The sequence below is a fragment of the Zophobas morio genome, unplaced genomic scaffold (assembly GCF_036711695.1).
Source record: "Zophobas morio isolate AGI-343-1 ecotype UQ-CSIRO unplaced genomic scaffold, CSIRO_AGI_Zmor_V1 ptg000081l, whole genome shotgun sequence".
Lineage (NCBI taxonomy): Eukaryota > Metazoa > Arthropoda > Insecta > Coleoptera > Tenebrionidae > Zophobas > Zophobas morio.
The window spans coordinates 255,219-276,827 of record NW_026972186.1 but is presented as its reverse complement, the minus strand read 5'-3'; the positions used below and the strand labels follow the sequence as shown (position 1 = coordinate 276,827).

General features: G+C 38.2%; 4 protein-coding genes across 6 annotated transcripts in view; 2 read left to right on the top strand and 2 right to left on the bottom strand.

The window, feature by feature from the left end:
* Nucleotides 1-2: 2 nt before the first annotated feature.
* Nucleotides 3-2,944, top strand: Exo84 (Exocyst 84). 2 transcript variants are annotated; one of them, XM_064075886.1, is made up of 11 exons: nt 3-153; nt 202-357; nt 406-605; nt 653-949; nt 1,149-1,275; nt 1,322-1,600; nt 1,685-1,924; nt 1,974-2,104; nt 2,156-2,378; nt 2,444-2,625; nt 2,681-2,944. In XM_064075886.1, exons 1-11 carry the CDS (start codon nt 90-92, stop codon nt 2,876-2,878), a joined length of 2,097 nt encoding a protein of 698 aa, XP_063931956.1. In that variant the 5' UTR covers nt 3-89; the 3' UTR covers nt 2,879-2,944. The 2 variants fall into 2 exon arrangements, with proteins under 2 accessions (XP_063931956.1, XP_063931954.1); XM_064075884.1 differs by having other exon boundaries at nt 2,444-2,631.
* Nucleotides 2,860-3,850, bottom strand: LOC135143981 (sperm-associated antigen 7). The gene is made up of 4 exons (XM_064075888.1): nt 3,676-3,850; nt 3,473-3,629; nt 3,090-3,421; nt 2,860-3,041 (listed from the first exon to the last, which is right to left on the bottom strand). The coding sequence occupies exons 1-4, from the start codon at nt 3,752-3,754 to the stop codon at nt 2,932-2,934; spliced, it is 678 nt and encodes a 225-aa protein (XP_063931958.1). The 5' UTR covers nt 3,755-3,850; the 3' UTR covers nt 2,860-2,931.
* A 293-nt stretch (nt 3,851-4,143) lies between these two features.
* Nucleotides 4,144-21,609, top strand: part of LOC135144024 (solute carrier family 7 member 14) — a 69,345-nt gene continuing 51,879 nt past the window's right edge. The window contains exon 1 of the mRNA XM_064075957.1: nt 4,144-4,232. The gene's annotated coding sequence lies outside the window, so the exon portion shown is untranslated. The remainder of the gene's footprint in view (nt 4,233-21,609) is intronic.
* On the bottom strand, nt 4,299-17,119 carry LOC135143988 (neprilysin-2). Of its 2 annotated transcripts, none has more exons than XM_064075901.1 (10): nt 16,809-17,112; nt 9,116-9,252; nt 7,930-8,501; nt 7,704-7,880; nt 7,430-7,647; nt 6,799-6,957; nt 6,513-6,753; nt 6,298-6,466; nt 5,997-6,247; nt 4,299-4,894 (listed from the first exon to the last, which is right to left on the bottom strand). In XM_064075901.1, exons 1-10 carry the CDS (start codon nt 16,838-16,840, stop codon nt 4,556-4,558), a joined length of 2,295 nt encoding a protein of 764 aa, XP_063931971.1. In that variant the 5' UTR covers nt 16,841-17,112; the 3' UTR covers nt 4,299-4,555. The 2 variants fall into 2 exon arrangements, with proteins under 2 accessions (XP_063931971.1, XP_063931972.1); XM_064075902.1 differs by lacking the exon at nt 4,299-4,894 and adding an exon at nt 5,084-5,735 and having other exon boundaries at nt 16,809-17,119.

Sequence of the window (21,609 nt, the reverse complement as noted above, 5' to 3'; positions counted from 1 at the left end):
CATCAAAGTGTCAAAGTGACATTTGGTGGATAGGTTATGTCATCAAAACACAACACCCCTTTTTTTTTTAAATACTAAAATAAAAAGTAATGGAGCCTTCAAAGGAGCCTACTTTAAACTTGCTCAGTTCAAAAGACTTTGTGCCTGAAAAATGTACTATAAATTTTCGACGTAACAGTTTTCGTTAATATGTTATTTTAGATGTTCGTGACTTATCCCAGAGCTTAGTAGGTGGCCCTGAACTGCGAAGGCTCAGAAAAAAGATCCAAGCATTATATGAAGAGACGAACAACAACTTAAAAAGGAATGTTTACCACAATTACATGCAATTTATTGATACCGCCAAGGAAATATCACGTAACTTTTTTAACTGTTAAAATGTGTTTGCCCATTTTTGATTTTTAGACTTGGAGAGTGAAATGTACCAACTGTCCCACTTACTGTCTGAACAAAAGGCGTTGTTAGCTGCTTTATCAACAACTTCAATTTTAGGCGATGAAACGCCCATGATTACAGGGGCTGAGAATAAGAATGATGCGTCTGAACGTGGTGACGAAAACAGACAAAAATTAGCGTCAATTTTGGAGAAAGTCGAAGGCTGCAAGGTATTTATGGAACTCACGTTTTCTCAAATTGAATGTGATTGTTTCAGGAGTTGCTGGAAGTGCCGGGTCGAACTTACCTTCATGAAGGTGACCTGTTGGAAGTGGATCCTGTGGATAATAATACTATAAAGACAGTTCACGCGTATTTATTCACAGATGGTTTTATGACTACGTATAGGAACACCAATAATAGGGGTTTAATGAAATATGTCTTTGAAGTTATGTACGAACTGGGAAGTTTGGCTGTAGTGAATGTTAGAGATATTGGAAATAACAAACACCAGTTCAAGTTGCTTATTTTTCCAGATACTAGAGTCTTTCAATGTACCGCGAGCTCAAGCAAGGTAAATATTACGTTTAGTGATAAACTAGTTTTCTTCAAATACAAGATTCAGTTTTATAAAAACTGAAAAATTGTTCATTTAGTTAAAAATCGGCAAGTTTAGTACACCGAAACTTCAAATAACAAAAAAAACCTTCAAATTATTGCGAACTGTTATAAATTATGTTGAATTATAACAAATTAGGCACGATCTCTTGCAGAAAGAATGGTTGGACAAATTTGATCAAGCAAAGAAAGCCCGCCTAACGCAAGAGCAACAAAAACGCGAATCCATTGTCGAAAAATCGCCATCCAGATCTGCCTCCATCGAATCACCTAGTTTCAATCGTAAGTTCCATTTTTTCATAACACTCTCAATGACATCACCTTACAGCATTTGAAGACATGGAAGAAGACGTTGGCACCATCCACCCTGAATGGTTTATAGAAATTCCTGAAGAACTAGACGTATGTGTGGCGCAAAGACATTTTGAAGAAGCTCTGATCTTTCTCCAAAAATCCAAAGATTACATCACTCAATTCGTGAACACCAACGGTCAGCCAGATCACGTTATTATCGACATCCAAAGGAAAGTTGAATTGAGGCACAACAATTTGACAGAAGTTCTGATGAAAGAACTTGAAGTCAACCCTGACAAATCTCAGCAAGGAGGTTTGTATAAGCAAATAAAATATTTTTAGACATGACTTAAGTAAAAAATACTGCTGTCATAATACAGCTACCACATCTTTGTAGGTTTAAGGGCTGCAAGACGCGCCGTGAGACTTCTCAACCAACTTGGAAGGTCAACCCAGTCTTGTGATTTGTTCTTAAAATTATGTAGTAGTATTCTGAAGACGCAGTGTAAAAGAGTGAAGAGGGAATGCTCCACTGCGATGTACGTGCGTCATTTGTCGAGTGTTGTTTTCACGAATATGTGTCACATGACCGAGGAGTTCCTGCGAGCGTTTCCGAGCTCGTCTAGCTGTTCATCAGGTGAGGTTATTATAATAACAACATTCAATTTAACTAAAATGTGTTTTAGCCTATGTTGTGTGGGCTAGTAATGAATTGTCGCTGTTTACAAGTCACTTTATTAAACAAGTGTTTATGCCGCAAACTTCTCTCTCTACATTGACGGAATGTGTAGTTCTTGTTCGATCACAATGTGAAAGGGTACAACTCTGTGTTGTTTGAGGTCAAGTCGGTAATTAAAATTGATTTTAGTTATGTTCTTTTGGTGTTGATCTTTGTTACCAATTGGATGGTGCACTGCGCACTCCTTTGATGCAGGCACTTAAAGATACACGCGATAAATCTATAGAAGTAGCTAAATTGCGGGCCCTGGAAGATAAATGGATTCCTATGAATCTGCGTTCTAAGACTGGTTTAGCTAGGTTCCTTCTTCAGTACTCAGAAATGGGTTTGAAGCTGGATGACTACGTCACAGGTATGTACTTCTAATGTAATAAACTGGTGACCGAGAGACGTTACAGTAAAATACTTCCTTGACAGGAGATATTTGGATCCAGCTCACCAACAGCACGCTCGTTTTCGCCAAGCTATATCTGACTCTACTTAATGACTGTCTACAATTGGAAACTACAGAACTCCTTCACACAATAAATGAGGTTCTGTATGATGTTTTTGAGGCGCAAGTACGTCACGTCGAGTCTTCCTTGCGAAACGAAAAACAAGTAGAGGTATTCCCTCAACCACCCTACCTATGTCTGATTAAATAAAAACTTGTAGCAAAGAAAATTCATCACTAAAAATGCCGACTTTCTACTGGTCATACTCCAAGATTTGTGTCAGAAAAAATACAAAGAGACAATAGGCTTTGAATGTGAGTCACTTCATAAACTTAAAAAGGAATATTCGGCGCTCATCAAGGGTGTTTCCCCCACAAGTAGGAGTACAAAAACAAAGTATTCATCAGAATTTTTGTGATTGTGTAATGGTTACAATAAATAATGCTAAGTGTATAATATTAAAATAAAAATCTAATTATCATTAGATGTCGTTTCATGGGTGGTTTTAAGCCGTTTTTTGTCTCTAATGTCTGCCATGGTTTGTTCAATAGACCTAACGTCCTTCTTATTCTCGCTAGGCACTAAATGACAAAACTATAATAAAGAAATAACCACAGTGCACTACTTACCAAAACCATAAGTTTTGTTAGTTTCAGTTTTCTTGGCAGCTTCTAGTGCCGCTTCTTGTCCAATAAGATGCACATACTTATCTCTGTAGTTTGAATTGGGGACGAATTTCTCTGGCTTTCTTTTTGCCGCTTCTGCTTCTTCTAAAGCTTCCAGTTTTCTCTTTTCTATCAAGTGTCGTTTAATGTCCTCGTTCCACGGTTCTCCTCGCCTTCTGGCGGCCAGTTCATCCTCACAGGGAGCGTTTTCTTTACGGTACACTCTAATGTACCTGTCGACACCATCAGTACCAAAGGCGTACGATAGTAAACCGGTAGATTCCGCAGCTTCGTGTCTGTGAACACACTCCTGTTACAAAATGAACATAAAAACTTCACATAAGTACATGATGCTTCGATAAATTTGATCCATTGGTTCAAACTTCAACATCGTGTTTGTGGCAATTTTAAAATACGATTCCAATTTGGACTCAACGCGTTCTTTAAATCGTTTCAGACGTTCTTTTTCTTCGGCTTGTCGTTTTTCTATTTCTTCTTTTCTTTCTGAAATTGAACGATGTGAAGAGGTTAAATAGGTTATGGGGCTTACTTTTGATTAACAGCCGCTCTTTCTCGCTCAAGCTGGGGGGTTTCTCCATCGAATTCATTATAGAACCTAGCAAATCCATTTTGTCGATTACAGGTTGATATATCTACGACTTTAGGCTCGGAAAATTGGAAATAGAAAGACAAAAATAATTCTAGTAATTTTTTCAGACAGTGCATCCACATCAACGGAGTTAATTCACCAGAAGCGAAAATGATAATATATTTTTTTTAATTATGATGTTGAAATTACCATTTCATAATTTATGTACTTTTTATATGGTCTTTATTTTTTTGAGTATATTTTTTAGTTTTTCTCTGCAATCGAATTTTACCAAAACAGGAGCATTTTGTTTCACATAGGGTTTTTCATAAATTAGTAACCGGATTGGTGGACCTGCTTCATTTGCGCGCTTTTAAAATAACCTGTGTGTAAGGTAGTGTTGCATTTGTGTTCGGTGTGAGTTGAATCTTCGAAAATTAAAAGAAAACTAGATAAAAGCTGTGTGTGCGTCAATTTGAAACAAAAATGATGAACAGTTTCCAACCAAGTCGTCAATGGTAAGTTTTCATTTTCAGACGCAATAGGTAAATAGTAGACAGGGATGTAAAGAATGAAAGACAAGCTTAAAAATTCTTCACCTTTTTTATTCGAGGAAGGAACTAGTCACATCGTACATAAAAATTAACGTGTATGCTGAAGTTAAAATTAAATAATCTTACAAATACAAATACCCAAGAACTACCCACAGTAGTGGCACATAACTGTTCTCAGTTTAAAATCTATAAATATGGACGAGTCTATATTTGCAAACAACTGTCCGACAGACGAAATTTTATGGTCCACTTTCACAAATCAAATCAACGAAAATATCACAAAACTGTTACCATACTTTACATTTCTTTTTCGGATTCATTCTAGAACCTACAGGACAGTTAAAATCTTTGGCAAAGTAGTCCAAGTTGCTGAAAGGACCGATAACTCTGAAATACCCCGGTGAATGGTAGCCAGTCAGTACTCTCAATTTTAGCGATTCGGGTCTGTATTTGGCACACCAGCTGTTTGCTGCTGATATCCAGAACAATTGGTTTGGTGTGTACTTTAACCCTGGTAGTACTTTCTCGACACCGTGTCGTGCGGTCCACTTATTGTAAGCCAAATAGGCTTCTTTGACGCCACCGTTATCGGCGATATTTTCTCCTTGAGTGTTAATGCCGTTGAGCTAGAATTCCAGTTTATTTTGAGAGTAGATAAAGAGTAAACGTTAAATACTAGGCCTACATTGCACTACTTACAGTCTACAATAACTAATAGGTATAATTAGGTGAAGCGGTAAAACTACTTAACATACTGATGTAGCAGGACGAGGATATTAATTCTACTGTAATAACTTAACTCAAAAATGTCTCCATTAGGTACCAAATATAAAATTTATTTAAACAATCACAATTGATCTATGTACAACTAATAAAATTCGTCCGAATTAAATACTACGAGTAATCACAAATAATTTGTGCAGTTTCGACTTAACTCTCGACCCGTTTTAAAACAGACCTTTTCCGTCATGTCACGCATGCTTAAAATGCACCCATTCTCAAAGTGTGTTAAAAATTAAAGTGTTAGTGCCGCAAGTCCAAAATCTAGATCTCATCCACTTCGCGATCTTACAAGTTTCTTACATTAAGTGTGAAATCAGTCAGAAAAAAAACAACAATAAATTAAAGCTACCACACTTGGCATTTGCGCTTTGGATTCATTTTGGACCCTATCGGGCAGTTAAAATCTTTCGCGAAGTACTCCATGTTAGTCAGTGGTACTAGCACTCTGTACTTGTCGGGAGCATGTTCGTCGGTAATGACCAACTGCTCCAACTCTTCTTCACGTGTCTTTGAGCACCAAATGCTAGCAGCAGACACCCAAAACAACTGCCGCCCCGTGAACTTAACACCGGGCAATCGTGCTTCTTCACCGTTTCGCTGCACCCACTTACTATAAGCTAAATATGCCTCCTTAATACCACCATTGTCTGCAATGTTCTCTCCCTGCGTGTTAATGCCATTCAACTGAAATCGTCAATGCAAAAGCGGTGTTAGTGGATTAGGCCTCGACATACACGTGCACAGAATCATACTGGGTACCACATACGCGACTAAAGACGATTTCAGCGAACGATTCCGATACGGGAACCGACTGTAGACAGATACAGATACATAAACACGCTGCTAATACCCACTACAATTCAAGTTTTAACTAACTTCATGCTACACTACTACGTCTATGTACAGGGAGTGCCTTTGGGTTAAGCTAAGCCCCTTTGTACTTACGTTGATGCCCAATTCGGGGACCGTGTAGTTACCGTACTGGTCGATAATACACTGAGCCTTTTCTAAGTAAGCTTTTTTCGTTTCCGGTGCCCACCATTCCACCAGGTTACCGTTCTTATCGAACTGTCTTCCTTGATCGTCGAAACCGTGCGTGATTTCGTGGCCGATGACGAAACCGATAGCGCCGTAGTTCATGTAGCGGGGACGGTTTGCGTCGAAGAAAACTCCTTGCAGAATACCGGCCGGGAACTCTGGAAAAAAATCATCAATTTGTGCCAACTCCAAGCCCGAAAGTACTAACGAATGCTATTTTCCAAAGCCGAGTAGAACGCGTTAACCACCGCAGGTCTTCCATGGGTGATCCAGTCAGTTTTATTTACGGGTTGTCTCAACCGTTTGAAAGAGAACCTCGTTCCGAACAATGTCAGATTCAGGATCGATCTCAGGTAGTAGTTTTCGTCCAGTTCGAGCTACAAATTACAGTTATCGAAGTCGACACGCAATCGGGACACTTACGTCACCATAGAACTCTTCAAGTTTCTTATCGTCCATGAGTTCATCAGGGTACGCGATGTGCGTGGACATGGACTTGGCTTTGTCCAAAGCGTTCTTCTTGGTGTCGTCGTCCATCCAATCTACTTGTTTGAGGATGTCTTGGAACTCTGTTCGGATATCGGCAACCATCTCCAAAGCGTTTTGCCGCGCTTCCTCGTTGAAGTACTTGCGGACGTAGAGAGCACCGGCGGCTATAGATAAACTAAAATCGGCGTGAACGTGTGTCCTTTGAAGACGTTTGACTTACCTTCCGGCGGAGATGTCGATACATTCTTTCCATCGGGCTTCGCGTTCGGTACGACCGGTGACGACGGTAGTGTACTCGAGCTGACGCTTCCGGAGGTCTTCGTTCAGGTAGGAGACTGAGGAAGCTGCGGCTCTCCACATGATGTAATTTGCCTGTACTCTGAAATGTTAAATGTTTTAGATAGAAGCCGACAAGGTTGTTACTCGTTCATTTTAAGGGATGATTTTTCAATATGTGACATTTTTAGGAATCGATTCGAGAGGATCATTGAGAATATGACCAGAAAGTTTACAAAAATGTGGGTGGTTACAGTCTTGAGACGACCGTCAGCGTAACAATAAAGTAGACCCAAACAAAAACAGAAAAGTCGGAATGTGTTAATTTAATTGTAAAGATTTTAATCAAAAATATGTTGACCAAACAAGAGGGTCAATTATCGTAAGGTCAGAGAGCACACGGTTTATCGAGAGCTTGACAAGTTGTAAAATTAGTGTTGCCCAACAAGTTTTTGAAAATAATCACACAATTGACCACTGTTTAAAATTATAGTTAAGAGAAATAACAAACGTAAACTTGTAGATATCTTGGAAGGTGTAAAAATATCCAAAGCTTTAACGAATGTGTGTCTTACCTTTTAGGTGTTCTACTGATCAAAGCCTCAAAGTCGTGGAGGTACTGAGGTACGCTGACCACGACGACCTCATCGTGGTTGATCTTAGTGTCTGGGGCTAGTAACGTGTTCATGTACTCTATCCACGGAATACTCGGAAATTTGCGTTGGAGTTCATCTACGTTCATGGGGTTGTACAGTGCTGTGGCGTTACGTCGTTTTTCGCTCGGCAAGGAAATCTAAGAAAGCGACACCACCACGTCCAGAAACGCTTAACACTCATGCGAAAACTTACATTGGCTAGCTTGATTTCAAACAAAAGTGACTCCTTGAGTTCCTCAGCGGCTCTTTCCTTATCGGCCCCGAATAGTACCGCCACATCCACCATGTACTCGTAGTATGCATTGACCAATTTATCTGACAGTCCCTTGGTCAAGAACTCTCGCCGCAAGCCCAAAGAAGCTTGATCTAACTGCAAAATAAAATTTAACAACGTCTCCCCATCTCTACATCGTACCTACGTCTATGATTCGTCTCGTCGAGTTCTTCAAGTCGATACCAACAGAAAAATCAATGAAATAATCAACACTGTAACCGACTTTCCTGAATTTGTACACGGACCGTCTCCAATCGAACTCCCCAGCGTTCCAGTCGCCGCCTTCCAAAACCGGCCAACCGCCCAACTCTCTCAAAATCGATCTGATCGTCTTCAGACCGTCTTTCTCAATCAGAGTTTTGTTCATGCAAGCTCTGTATAATTTCTTCGTCAACTGGAACGGTTTAGGCTCCGTCGGTTGGACTGGTTCTTCGATCATGGTCCGGAGCTGCTCTTGGAGAGTGTCGCTGATGATGCTGAAGGAGGTAACCGAGGACTTGTCGTCCGGGATGTTAGTCGTCTTGAGGAAGTTGCCACAAGTGAATTGATAAAAGTCGTCGCACGGGTCGACCGTCGTGTCCATGTACTTGAGCACCGTCGATGCGGTGTGAATACATCCAGGGGACAAACATACCTCCTGCTTGGAGTCAACAGGGTAGGAGTTGATGAGCACGGGGTTGTTGGAGCTATGGAGGGCCTGCGCTGTGAAGGGGGTGCCTGAAAACAAGTCTTCATGTTCGTTTTGTTCCAAATGGGTTTATTGCACTAATATACAGGGTGATAAGGAAACGAAGATGTGCGTGTTAATGTGACGAGTGATGTATTAATTACGGCCCGCGGCAAGTTCACGAGTTCGTTGGTAGTTATGGTAGACGTAGCGCATTTTTGGGCTATGGATGGAACGGTGTCTTCGAAGCATTCGTGAGTGTCAGGATGTAACGTGTGTACTTCCAAAATCGTGTGTTTTGTAAGCGGGAACCCCCGGTTTTTCGCTTCACTTTCGAATGTTCAGAGCTGTGCATCGTAAAAATCAATGATCCTTAGCGCCACCGCTTCTGTTCGTTTTAAATAATAAAAAGAGTTCGAGTCAGTGACCGACTTTCTAAATCCGATCCGATCGGATCAAACTCGTTCGAAGGGAAAGAATATGTTTAAGTAATGAGATGTTTTACGTGCGAGTCATTTACAAATAATTGTTGTTATTACAAGTAGGTGGGAAGTGGAGTTATGTATGTTGCACACGAAGGAAAGTTTTATATGTTGTGGTTGCGGAGAAGAATGACCTAGTATTGTGCGAAGAATAAAATGTTTGTTTTGTAGCGCATACTAACTGTTGACTTCCTGATTTCTGTTGTATAATACTGTGGCAAGAGCTACGATCAATGAGATTCCAATGAGGATGCTGATCGCCGTAATTAGCGTCAAGCACCGCTCCATACTCGTCCGCCGCTTCCACCATGTTGGATTTCTGAAAATAATGCGAAATTAGGGAATTGTTTGTTGTTAGCTAAATGCAGGAAATGGCTACAAACAGTAATAAGCGTAATTGTGTATTATTACATCTATTTCTGTTCTAATGTGTTTTTAATGCAATATTTGTCGTTTTTGTTGCTGGGTGTAAGGTGAACGTTCACTTACAGCATCTTTTGTCTAACTAAACGACCGACAATTTATGATCATTTAGCGAATTTAATTTTTCCATTAGAACCGGCATTCTTTATTTCTTCACACATACCTATACAACTTTAAAAATAATAATCATTTATTTATGTTGTAAGCAGAATTGCGCATAATTCTATTTAGCAAAACAAAAATCGTTACGTAAACGTTTCTTTCGTTTAACGAAGACAGACGACTTACCCATTGTCGGTTTCTTGAATGCACTGATTAGATTTTTCGGTTGAATTAAAAAAAAACATAAAAAATACGAAATGCTGGACAGTACGAAAGAGCTTTGTTGTTCAATATAGGAAATCGTGGCTAATTGCAATTATATGCAAAACTGCAAGGTGCATAATTAAATATTCATAGATATTTTAATCGTAAGTTCGCTTCATCTTATTACTTATTATTTTGTTGTTATTTACTCGAGACGTGTATGCATTCGAATGAGGTCAGCATGTTCACATAGAAAAAGTATTGTTGCGAAGCGATATTTTGTAATTTATTCAAATAATAAGCGAAAAATGTGCCAGTTTTTAAATCGTATAATCGAAGGCTGATTTAAGTATCTAAAATCATGAGAACATTACATAAACTCTGGTTTGCATTAAAATTGCCGGATTGCAAGATCAAAATTTACGGAAAGAAAAATATTTGACGAAAAACAACGTATGACGAAGCAAATATGTTTAAATATTTTGGCTACCTCAAGTACGAGCGAAAGAAGGGTCACAAGCGAGCGAAGCTCGCGAGCGCGTTGTACACTACGTGCGTATCAACTAGTCCTTAACCCTTGACAGTTCTACTCATCTTCAGATATCGTAAAATATTGTCCGATTTTTTCACAACAGAACACTTATTGTATACTACGACAGTCACTTACTTCCACCCCTTCCACCTGCGTCCCTTTTTAATTTGCTCTTCCGAATAAGTGAGCTCGTTGTACAAAACATTCTCATTCATACACAACATTATTTCAAACCGTTCGCGAAAAAACAAGAAAGACCTCTCACCAATCGTTCACAAGTAAAATCGATCAAATTAATATATAAAACCACTATATGTGATAACACGGCGATAAAACTCCATTATCATAATGGGAAAAGTAACTAATGAAAGATCCGAGATTAGATGAATTTAAAGAGGTTTCAATCTACATCAAAAAACCCGTCGTATCGAACTCCACCAGTTCGATGTCTTTTTTTAATTAATTTATTTTAAATTTTACAAGTCAGCTCTCACCTGGGGAAAACAATGACGTTTGTGACGTATCAGATTTCACGGAGATCGCGTACCTGAAATGCAAATCAAGCGCTAATGTATTATTTGCGAAAGCCGCTTGTCGGGTAAATTGCTCTTCGAGGGGCGCACTAAAGCTCGTCATGGCTGCCATATCATTGTAACTCTAGTCAATTAATTGTAATTGTGAACACCTTCTCTCCCGGAATTTGCCAGCAGCGGTAATAAACTCGGTTTAATTCAGTTAAATTGACCGTAAAGAGAAGAACGCCGGTTATTGTGAAGTGGAATATTAATGAAATGTGAAGGGGTGGTTCTCGAACTTGGTTCGGATTCGTGTTTGGCGACCACGTGAGGGATTGCCGGTTTCGGACTGGCCATTCCAAAAAAAGCGCGCAACTGGCACAGCCCATCAGAGTCTTGGTTTAGGCACGTGGTTACTGCGATTTACAATCAACAAGCGAACAAATAGTAAATGGTACATCGCAATACCTCTGTAAAAGGGTCAGGTTCCATTTATTGCAAGATGGGGGCCACTTTCAATATTTTTGTGCCTTATTTCAATTTTCCTTGTAAAAATAAAAATTTTCGAATGAGTGCTGGATGTACGAATGATTTATAGACAATCTGTATAATGTATTTTTGTGAGGTCTAATCTACGTACTACAAGTGGCATAATATGTGGAAGTCCACCTGGCAAAACCTAGGTAACTAAGTTTCTAGGGATTGCATATTATGACTAGATATTTTAAAATCGCGGACCAATGCATCTTTTCAAGGGTTTGTCCATTTTTTTTTAATTCGTAGTATCTGCATATGTAACGTGTTCTTTACGATTTGAGGACCTATTTGGTAGTCTAAGAAGGAATGGAAAGAGAATTCCCGTGTTTGTCGTGTGGTTAGAACTTCTCGAGTAGAAGAATGTCAGTTCATGGTAACATTTTGTTTAACAAATTTCTCAATTAAATGGTAAATGTATTCTGCTCAGTTCCGCACCAGTCTTCTAGGCTGCTCATAGATGATTCAGTGTTAAAGGTTATGTAAATCGTGCCGGTGCTTAGGTTTTTCCAAAGATTGCTATAACTTTTTCGTCGTGACCGCTTTGTTTGTATAAAGCACACACAATCGCCTCATTGATAATTATCTACGGCTTGGGATTTCTTTATGTTATCGATTGATTTCAGCTCTGCATGCGAGCAATCAAGTCGAAAGCGGATTTCCATCGTTCTCAAGGAACGGAAGCAGAAGACATCCGGCGGAAAACGAAAATATGGCCTCCTTTCTAAATTTCTAAATTTAGCAAATTGCGTGCGATTTTTTAAAAAATAGCGCTTTTGTTTGACATTTCCTGTTAATTCACAAATTGCATGAGCAAAATAGATGTTCTTATCTATTATTAAATTCAAATGTTATCTGAAGGTCTGCAGCGGGTCACTGGATGCTAATTCCGAGCGCGCGTAGCTTGGAAATAAAACTCTTTTCGGATAAGGGGAAGTTTTCTAGATTTACATTCCTTTCTTAACAATTTCCATATTACACGCGGTGCTACTTTACCGGTGCTCCGACGCTGAATCGCAAATTCTTTATCCGTAAAGTAACATACTGGGATTCGAGCGAATCCAACCGGAATGCGAATTTTTTTCGCACAAACATACATAACTAAATAGGGTAATCTGGTGGTTTTACCTTGAAGCGGGTCAGATGACGAGAGATTAGACCAGCGCCAAAAAATTGGGCTTGTGCTGTCTGGGTTCTCTGTTGCGTTAAATCTTGATTGCTGGAGCTGGTTAGGCTTGGATGGCATTCGTTTTTGTATAAACATCAACTTTTTTTAATTATACAGGATGAAAAAAACAAAACGACGATCGATAATAATTAAAGGCGATTTTTTCGTGTTTTTTAAACAACTCGTAGAATACGAACATGCGGCTTTTCCGTTTCCGTGTATGGGTGATTTTTATGAGACTGACAATCTTCGAAACCACGAAATCGGATTACTTTGAAATTTAAGATGTGTTTTCGGGTGAACTTTTTGTGGATGCTGATTTTTGGCGGAAAAACCGGCAATTGTGGTTGTCTGGTGGTTATATGTAAGGCACACCTAACTGACGTTGATCGGGTTAGTGCGAATGCTAAGTGTTACATAAATTTTTACTTTATTTTTTTTTTATGCTAACGTCCTCTGACGTTCAAAATCATCAGATTTATCGTCGCTTGTGTACATTTGTGGAAATGATAATTCCCAGGCTGTATCATTTGACATGTCAACTGAATATGTTGGGGGAACATTCGTACCACTTAAACCACTTTGCTGGAAATAGTGCACTCAGAAAACGCAAGTGCTCCTTGGTGGAATAGCGAATGCCTAAATAATCATCGTACGTCACGTTATGAAGTCACGTGTGATCAAATATTTAATCATTAATTTGTCGACTTTTAGTACGTTTCACGAAAATTTCAGTTCATAGTTTGACCTCTCTTAGTACAAATAAACCACTTTGAATTGATTCGAAGATAAAAACTTTCATTATAATTAACATACAATTAGTCTCTGTTCGCTAAAATGTTTTCCTAGTTCTGGCGCCGTTATCTTCCTATAATTTCGCGATAATAAAAACTTTGCGAAAGTGTAGTATTGGTGTGGGAAGAATGTCATTAGCTCGTTGGATACTTTAAAGAAAGGAACTAAGTATGTCAAAATAGGACTCGACGAATTAAAGTGAACGTGTTTTTCATGCAGCGTTAATTTTAACAGTCATGTAGGTAGAAGCCAAATAGCTCCTTTTAAATGTGCGGAATTTCATAGTGGATAATTTGTTTTTGTCGCAAAATGTATTCAACATGTCAGTCTATTATTTTACTCGAGTTTCAATTTAGTTTTTTATCTTGACGCGGATCTATGACTGTTATGTTTCATTTAATCTGTATTTGGATGAGTTTAAAGTTATTGTTCACAGTACTGAATAGAGAAAACGCTATTCTTACTAACATATGCCTAATAATCAGGTAACCCACATATTTTTTCAACATGATATTTTCTTAGGTGATGGATAATTACATTGGGTGATTAACATTTATCATGAAAAAAGTACATAGTTTATTAATATAATATTAAGCGTAGTTGATTTTTTTATAACTAGACCTCGCATTACATATTAAAGTTTGGAGAAGTAAAGATCTCTATAATAAATATCTAATAATATACACAAAAATACATAAGATACGCTTTTCAGGTTATTTTTAATGTTTTTCAATATAATTAGACTTTGGTTATCTTGCCTGTAGACGAATATCTGAACTACAACTGAAGTGTTGAGATAATTTTTTTCCTGAGAATAAATATATTAATTTTATAAAACGAGAATTAATTATAATGATAACACTGTTCCCAGAAGAATCGCTCTAATAAATTCTTTGGTACATCAATTTTTTAAATATTTTGAATTGTTACTCCAAAAAATAAAAGTACTAAAAGACTAGTATACTTCAGGGTATATTAATATTGTATTTACTGCTTTTTGAGATGACGTCATTAACCTCGTAGAGGAGTTGCGTGAATAAAGTTTAATGTTTCGTAATCCTGTAATAGCTATTGCTTGGTTTTGACGACGTCCGTTTGGTGGTGTACGCAGTGCACAGCAACAGCCGTTTTTGTTTTACTTTTGTAAGTTATTGCTGACGATGGAATTAAATAAAAGTATGTAAAAACTCATTTACGTCTTAATTGTGTTTTTATTGCCTATCAGCATGCAAAATTTGATTTCCCATTTTACGACCGCAGTGTATAGCACAATTAAAATTATTTAATGACTAAGTATATGTTGTTGAGAAGCGTATATTTATTATCCTCGAAGTGGAAACACATAATTACATGAATAAAATTTTATTTTGTACTTTTTGTTCCACTATTGTCATTATGTAAGTATATTAATTGAAATGCTGAAACAATGCTATTGTTAATTGCTTGTTTTGATGACTTTATTTGAAAAAACATTCTAATCATCCGATAAAATGTACCTTTCTCTGCGTTAGTAGAAATAGATGTCACTTCCGGCGAAACAATATGTACATTATCAGCGTGTTAAATGACAAGTGCAAATTTGAAACCTTCAGTTTCTAAAGTTACCTAATTATTAGACCGGAACTACCAAACTGGGACATCTGATCTACAGGGCGTCAAAAATGAGGACACATTGTAAAGGTTAAAAAACAAACAAATTTTAATTGCGTACATTTCACGTCAAATCAAATAAAACAACTGATCAGTTCGTCAGTTGACATTTTTAATTCCAAAATCTCTGCGACAGATTTTGGCGTGCAGTAAATTGTGTTGGCATACGACCACCTGTAGATCGAACACGGCCATAAATTCGGACACGGATTCGAAACTGGTGCTTAACGTTTTATTATTTCTTTAACATTTTAGGAGCTTTTGCGAGTAAAATTTACGACTTTACCTACGAGTGACTGAAAAGTAATATCTGCTTATCGAATGTCGACTTTTTTAATAAGCACGTGTGGTATCAAATGGGGTTCCTGATAATTGTGCCTTAATTCTCTAATATAAATGAATCATACACTTATCAGTGCAAATACCGTAAAAACGAAATATTTCCTTGCGAATATCAGCTCACATTTCATTATTTTCGCTAAACGTGCAGTCGTTTATAGGCAATTAATTTAGCTTTTCTGGGATCTAATAAATGCATCATGGAATGTTACCCCAAGCTTACTAATTTAAAACCCAATGCTAACGATTCAGAATACACACTATGAAAAGTGATAATTTTTCGTTAAATAAGTGACTTGACTTTTGCATTTATAATGTGTCGGAGTCGTGTTGATCAACCATTCAACTAAAACAAGAGAGTCGAACTTGTTTTTCTGGAGTGAAAGAACTAATTCTTTTCCAGCACGGGTTGTAATAAGGTCAAAACACCGACTAATCGATGACAAAAAAGGAATACCTAACTGTTGTATTTTGGTATCATTATCGAATCGGTACGTTTGCACCGTTCGCGATATATGCAAATTTATTCAAATTACTTATTTATCTTGACAGTTCCTTAACTTGTTACAAATAACTTAAATTGTTTCGACTGATAATTGCGACAATGCTTTTTCTTTGCGGATTAGTTGGCATAACTTTTTAGTTTTTTTTTTTTTAAGTTAACACTCGTTTAATTAAGACATTGGCCTTGGTATAAGGAGGATGCACCACCGAAAATCTGGGAAATACGCGTCGAATATCTTTTTATTTATTGCTTGGGCAAGCACAGGATCCACCGTTCGGATATTCTGACGCAAACGAATCTCTTGTGGAACTTGTTTCGAGCTCTGCTTTGAGGGTTGGAAAAGTCCATGACTCTGTTGTAGCCACACGGATTTTTCCGTCTTATATTAAAATGTGCAAATTTGTTGCAGAAAAAAAACATTCATATTAAGAGCGCTTAATCGACGCATTGTTTTGGCGAAACTTAGCGCGATTTTATTGATTTAAGATGTTTTTTGTCACGTTTCGCGATGTTGGTCCACGCACTTAGGCCCAAAGCGCTAATTGGCTTGTTATAATGAATTCATTAGAACAATGTTAGCTGAAAATTAGAATGAACGGGGGAATGTGAAGGTTCTGTGTACATTTTGTATTTGTTTTTGACGTAAAGAAAAATCGTCGAAAAAGTTCATGTTCAAGTGCGCAACTTTCGAATTCGAAATCCGTCTTTTCGGTTTTGCTAGGGAGAGGAAATTCTGATTCGCGTCGCATTACCACACAAGAAACGGCTTGCGGCTTTGCACTTTCCAGCCAAATTGCTGTGCGGTAATATATTGTTGTGAACGTCGGTAATTAATTGCAAAATAAAAGAAGCGCCAAGGTGAGGAAAAAAAATTGGAAACTTTTAAGTGCGTCCGTTGTGTTGGTCGATAAATCGTGTTTTTTTAAAGGGATAAGGGTCAAGGTGAGAACGGCCGTTTCGTAAGCAAAAATTGCAAAATTCGGTCAGTGGAACCGAGCGAAAAAGCGATTTCCTCAGTTGCTGTAAGTGTTCGTTCTTAGGTAACGTGTGGATTTAACCCAATCACCTCAGTGCTGATAAAAATAAGTGTGAAAAAGCGGGCACCTACTTGATAACGGTCTGTTTGACACTGGAAGTCATGTCGGGCGAAGTCAAGCACTGCACTGGAGAGTATCTTTTTGCGATTGCCACAAGTCACACGCGTTAAATAATTCACGTGCTATAGGGTCATGTCGGGGAACAGAATAGCGCGTGCCAGCGTCGGAATTTTGTGTTGTAGAAAGTCAAAGCGATGTCGGAGAAGCGCTTTACCACCGAATGTTGCCGCTATATAACCTGAGATCACGACCCCCACTACTGTAACATTTTCACCACGATTTGGATTGTTTTATGCATTTTACATTTGGTGCGTTGGTTCGATTGTGGCAGTTAACGACGAACGCCTCACGGGGAAATGGAGCGACCGCATGCCGAAATTCGTGGGGCAGAGCCGATCGGCGAATCCCCTCGGACCGATGGGTCAAATTCCGTCGAGCTGATTATCACTTGTATGTTTGTTTGAGCAAAAATTTTAAACGAAATGGGAGAGGTTGACGAGCGATGGCTTCATTACCGCTAGTGCCCTCGATCGGCGGCGGGTACATGGAATTCGCAGAAATTTTCAACTACGGAGTCAAGATAACCCTCTATGTAGCAATGCTGGCTGCCGACGTAAAAGCGACGTCGCATGGAAATCTTTGTTTCTAGGACGGAGATAGGTTTCAAGGAAATTATATGTGCATATATTTCGAAGATGCAATAATAACAATATTTATAAAATTCCTGCGATCTTTGAAACATCGGCTGCTGTCTCGCATATTCCGAATCGGTCGTACATCTCTGTGACGTCACACGCACATCTCGCGATACTTTAACTCTTAAAAGCGCAATTGCCAAAAAGCTGCGTTTTCGCTTTTCTGCTGAAATATTTTTCTTGTATATTACCTTGTTTATTACCTCTTCCTTTTTTTTAAGTAAGTATTTGGAAACCAGAAGTCCTTCCATTTTTTTTATCAAATGTTCTAATGGTTTCAGATAAAAAATTTGCTGTCCTTTTTTTTAAAAACGCAGTCCTTTCCACCAGGATAACCTCAGTTGGCATTTCGTAAGCGTGTTGCTGTTTCAAAATATTTTCGCAATCGTAATCGGCACTAAATGAACTAAATAAATCTCATTAACGGGTTCATAGGGGTACAAGAAAACAAACGTGTGTTCATAATTCACGTTTTGCGAGGAAGATTAGTTTTGCATGTGGGCGGGTATGCGTATGCCTCCATAATTCACTTCAACAATAAAAAATATTCATATCATGTAAAGAAATTCGGGGAATTGACTCCTGATGAACGGGCGAGGGTTTAACAAGGCAGGCTTTTTTGAATACAATGCCGATGGACAACAGGTACTCTATTGTGGGTGTTCGTGAGTAATGGACCAACCCAAAATGACGTTTTTATTCTTACTGTGCAGATTTCATGATTCAACGAACTCTGGTTGCTAGCGAATAGGTTTGAAAATATCGATGACAGAAAGGCGTAATGAGTATTTTAATTCTCAATTCTTGTTATTTTTATTATTCGACTAAGTAAGCATTGAGAAGAAACGAGAATTAACTGCTACTGTGTGGTCATATATTGATGATTTTCTAGAAATAATTCCAGTCGGCCGAGGACTATCCTAAAAGACCCAACTTTGGCATAAAACTTAAGAATCATCTTATTATTTTACTTTAATAGCGGCAACAATAACAACAATGATGTAATAAACGTGTTGTAAAAAGTAACCAGTAAGATCTGAAAATAGTACTTTACCTCACACTCCGTGTAGTAATCTAATACTACCATGTAGTGGCGCCTGTCGAATAAGTTGACGCAGCAGGATTTATTATTTATCAATTAGAAAACATCATGTTGTTAGACTAAATTATGTATTATGTGCGCTTGAAAAAAACAAAACATTTATGCTCTTATGACTCAAGTAATGCAAATCAATAAAATTGTTTGCTTCTACAAATTGGAATTTGTGGTTTTAGCCACAAAATGACTGTAAAACTACGCCGTTTACTTCGTTACATAAAAGCTTGGAACGAACGAACGTTGGTTACCTCTGATAGCCAGAAACAAAGTACAAACATACAAATAGTAGAGAGAAAGATAAATTGACGACTTTTGTAATCAGTTCACTAGTAAAATTTCGAAAAGTAATCTGGGTATGCAATTGTTGTAGACCAATGAAACTTTACGACCAGATTGGTATCATTTAAGTAATGATAGCTGCGATAAAGACCCTCGTCAACCCTTGACAGATCCAGCGTGCTTCAAATACCTAATTTAAATTCCTTGCATAGGGTGGAGCGGTGCGGTTCATAATTTATGTTTTTACGGACCAGAGTGTTGCTATTCTTAACTTTGAAGTTGTAAAAGTGTATTAGTGTGCAAAATACGGTACACTACAGGATGTGCTGGGAAGAGCAGGAAAGAAGCTTTCCACGGGTTTTCTGTGGTGACCTTCACAGTAATCCATATAATACAGGATGAATGACAATCGAGGTGCATCATTCCATCCATCCATTAAAAATCATTTTGCTTATGTTTTTTGCTTTGTATTGTGTTTATCACTTCCTCCGCTTATAATAATAATACGATAATAGCAACTTCAGATCGCTTTAAGAGCGGTGAGCTGAGATTTGATCGATACCGCCTTACGGTGACAGCGATGTTTGTGAACATTTACGCAAAAAGTGTTCCGATGACCCGACATAGAATATGACGCAGTTCGACTCTGCTAATTTACAGAAACGTAAAACTGCACCGGTTGTTGCTGCGTTTTGAGGATATTCTTTTTCACCGCAGGCGATAACGACGAACGTCTTCATTATCTTGCGTTTAAAACTTATGGCTTTTGGACTTCGTAAAATTAGTCACTTTCTGGTGATTTTTTACCTTTCTGAGTAATTATCATTCTTTTACAAGTGACGCACTTTACGACGGAAAAAGACTTGACGCAAAACAGAAATCGATGGTAAATATTTACTACATCTTAAGTCATTTCATAGAAATAAAATTCTTAACGCGAAGTCACTATCCGAAGAGCCAAACAACAAACAAAATTCCTAAATCGTCATTGTTTATATTTTATGCAAATTTTCTACAACAAAAACAAAGCTCGCCCTGGTGCGATGGCTTCGGGGTGCAGGAGTGACTCGTAATTTCGAAAAAATTTATGTAGGATACAAGTTTACACCTATAAAAGAGTTCTGCGTGGGTTTATAGGATATACTTATATGTATAAGCTCATTATTAGTTCAAGTTCATTAGGCTATTGGCAGCACATATCTCGTTCTGATTTGTTTGTGACAACGCACATATTTGGAGAAATTTGTTGTCTGACCTGAATTTCTTGTTTCAATACGATTTATTTGAGGCGCTGCATCGCACTCATAATTTACAGGTTAATGTAAAACATTCGTATTTACTTTTCTTGCGTCGAGCGCATACGAGATGCCGTTATTCATGATTAAATTTAAACCAGAAAAGCTGTAAAGTGCAACTATTTGCTCGTCTCGCACAAAAAATACAAAAACTTGCCATTACGTGGTTTCTCATGATTTTGGGTCGAGAGGGGTTTACTCGTCCGAGGGATTTCCCCGGAGTGTTATAATTTAATGTCGCGTATTAATTTCTGCGATTGATTGCTTCATTTTTTCTCTTATTAGTATTGTACTTTACGTACTTTTAAATTTAGAATGGAGTATTTAAATTATTTGTTGGTAGCGCTCTTCTTTGGGCGATATTTTCTTGATTCAGTAATACAAAAAAAAAGAAGCTGCTATAACTATCAGTTCATGGAATTAAGTAGAACTACATATTATAGTTTTTTAATATTAAAAAAAAAGTTGTTTAGACAATATTCTTTCGTTTCCAGAAATAAACATTGTTTTTATGTTTGTTTTATCCCAAAAGTAGCATAAACGCGCTCAGAGGACCCCAAAACATGAAGACTGTTGAAATCTTCATGCAGAAAATTTTGCCACGTTTTGGAAACGTCCCTAACGTGGAAATTAGAATGGCAAATGATGGCATGTCCGTTGTCCACGTGCCAAGGCAATTAATTTCCTATCCATCGTTTCACAGGCCGTTAAGGACTCAGTGCACCAGAAAATTTAGTGATGTTCGCAGTAGTTGCGAAAACCGGAAGGTAATTAGCACTAAAACCGTCGGAACCTTCAAATGTTGATTTTTTGCCAAAGAGCGTGTAATCGTCAGAAGGTTCGTAAGTGCTAATCCGCTGAAGGTTGAAGGTATCGCCGGTATCAAACGAGCTGACAAGAAATCGAGACCATTATGCAAAACGTGTATTTTTAGACGGAAGTCAGTGGGTCAGCGGGTTTATTAGGTTGAGGTGCTAATAAATGAGTGCCATTATCAATCAGCTATCAGAGAACAGTATCTCTGCAGCCTCGATGTAGATTAGGGTAAGAATCCGAGCGAAGTACGTTTTTATCCGAGTGTGGGACGCTGCAAACCGGGCAACACACATTAACGGGATGGACCGGTCCGGAGTTCAACGCCTTACACAATTTGCATAAAAAACGAATCGATTTCATGGAAATTCGGCTAAATTCGGCACCTTTTATTGTTTTCGATCATTCTTTTTGCAAAACTGCATTCTCGAGCAGATAATTTATTTATTCAAAATAAAAAAAGGCACATGGGGGCACTACACTACAGTGTCATTTTAATGTCGTCGTCTCCTTCGGCGCTTCTTTCCTTTGCTGCCGCCCTTTCGTCGCTTGGCCACGTACATCTTAGTCCGATAGTGATCGCCGTATTTGGCGATGATCCCCAGGTTCACGCCCTTGTTCACGTATCGTG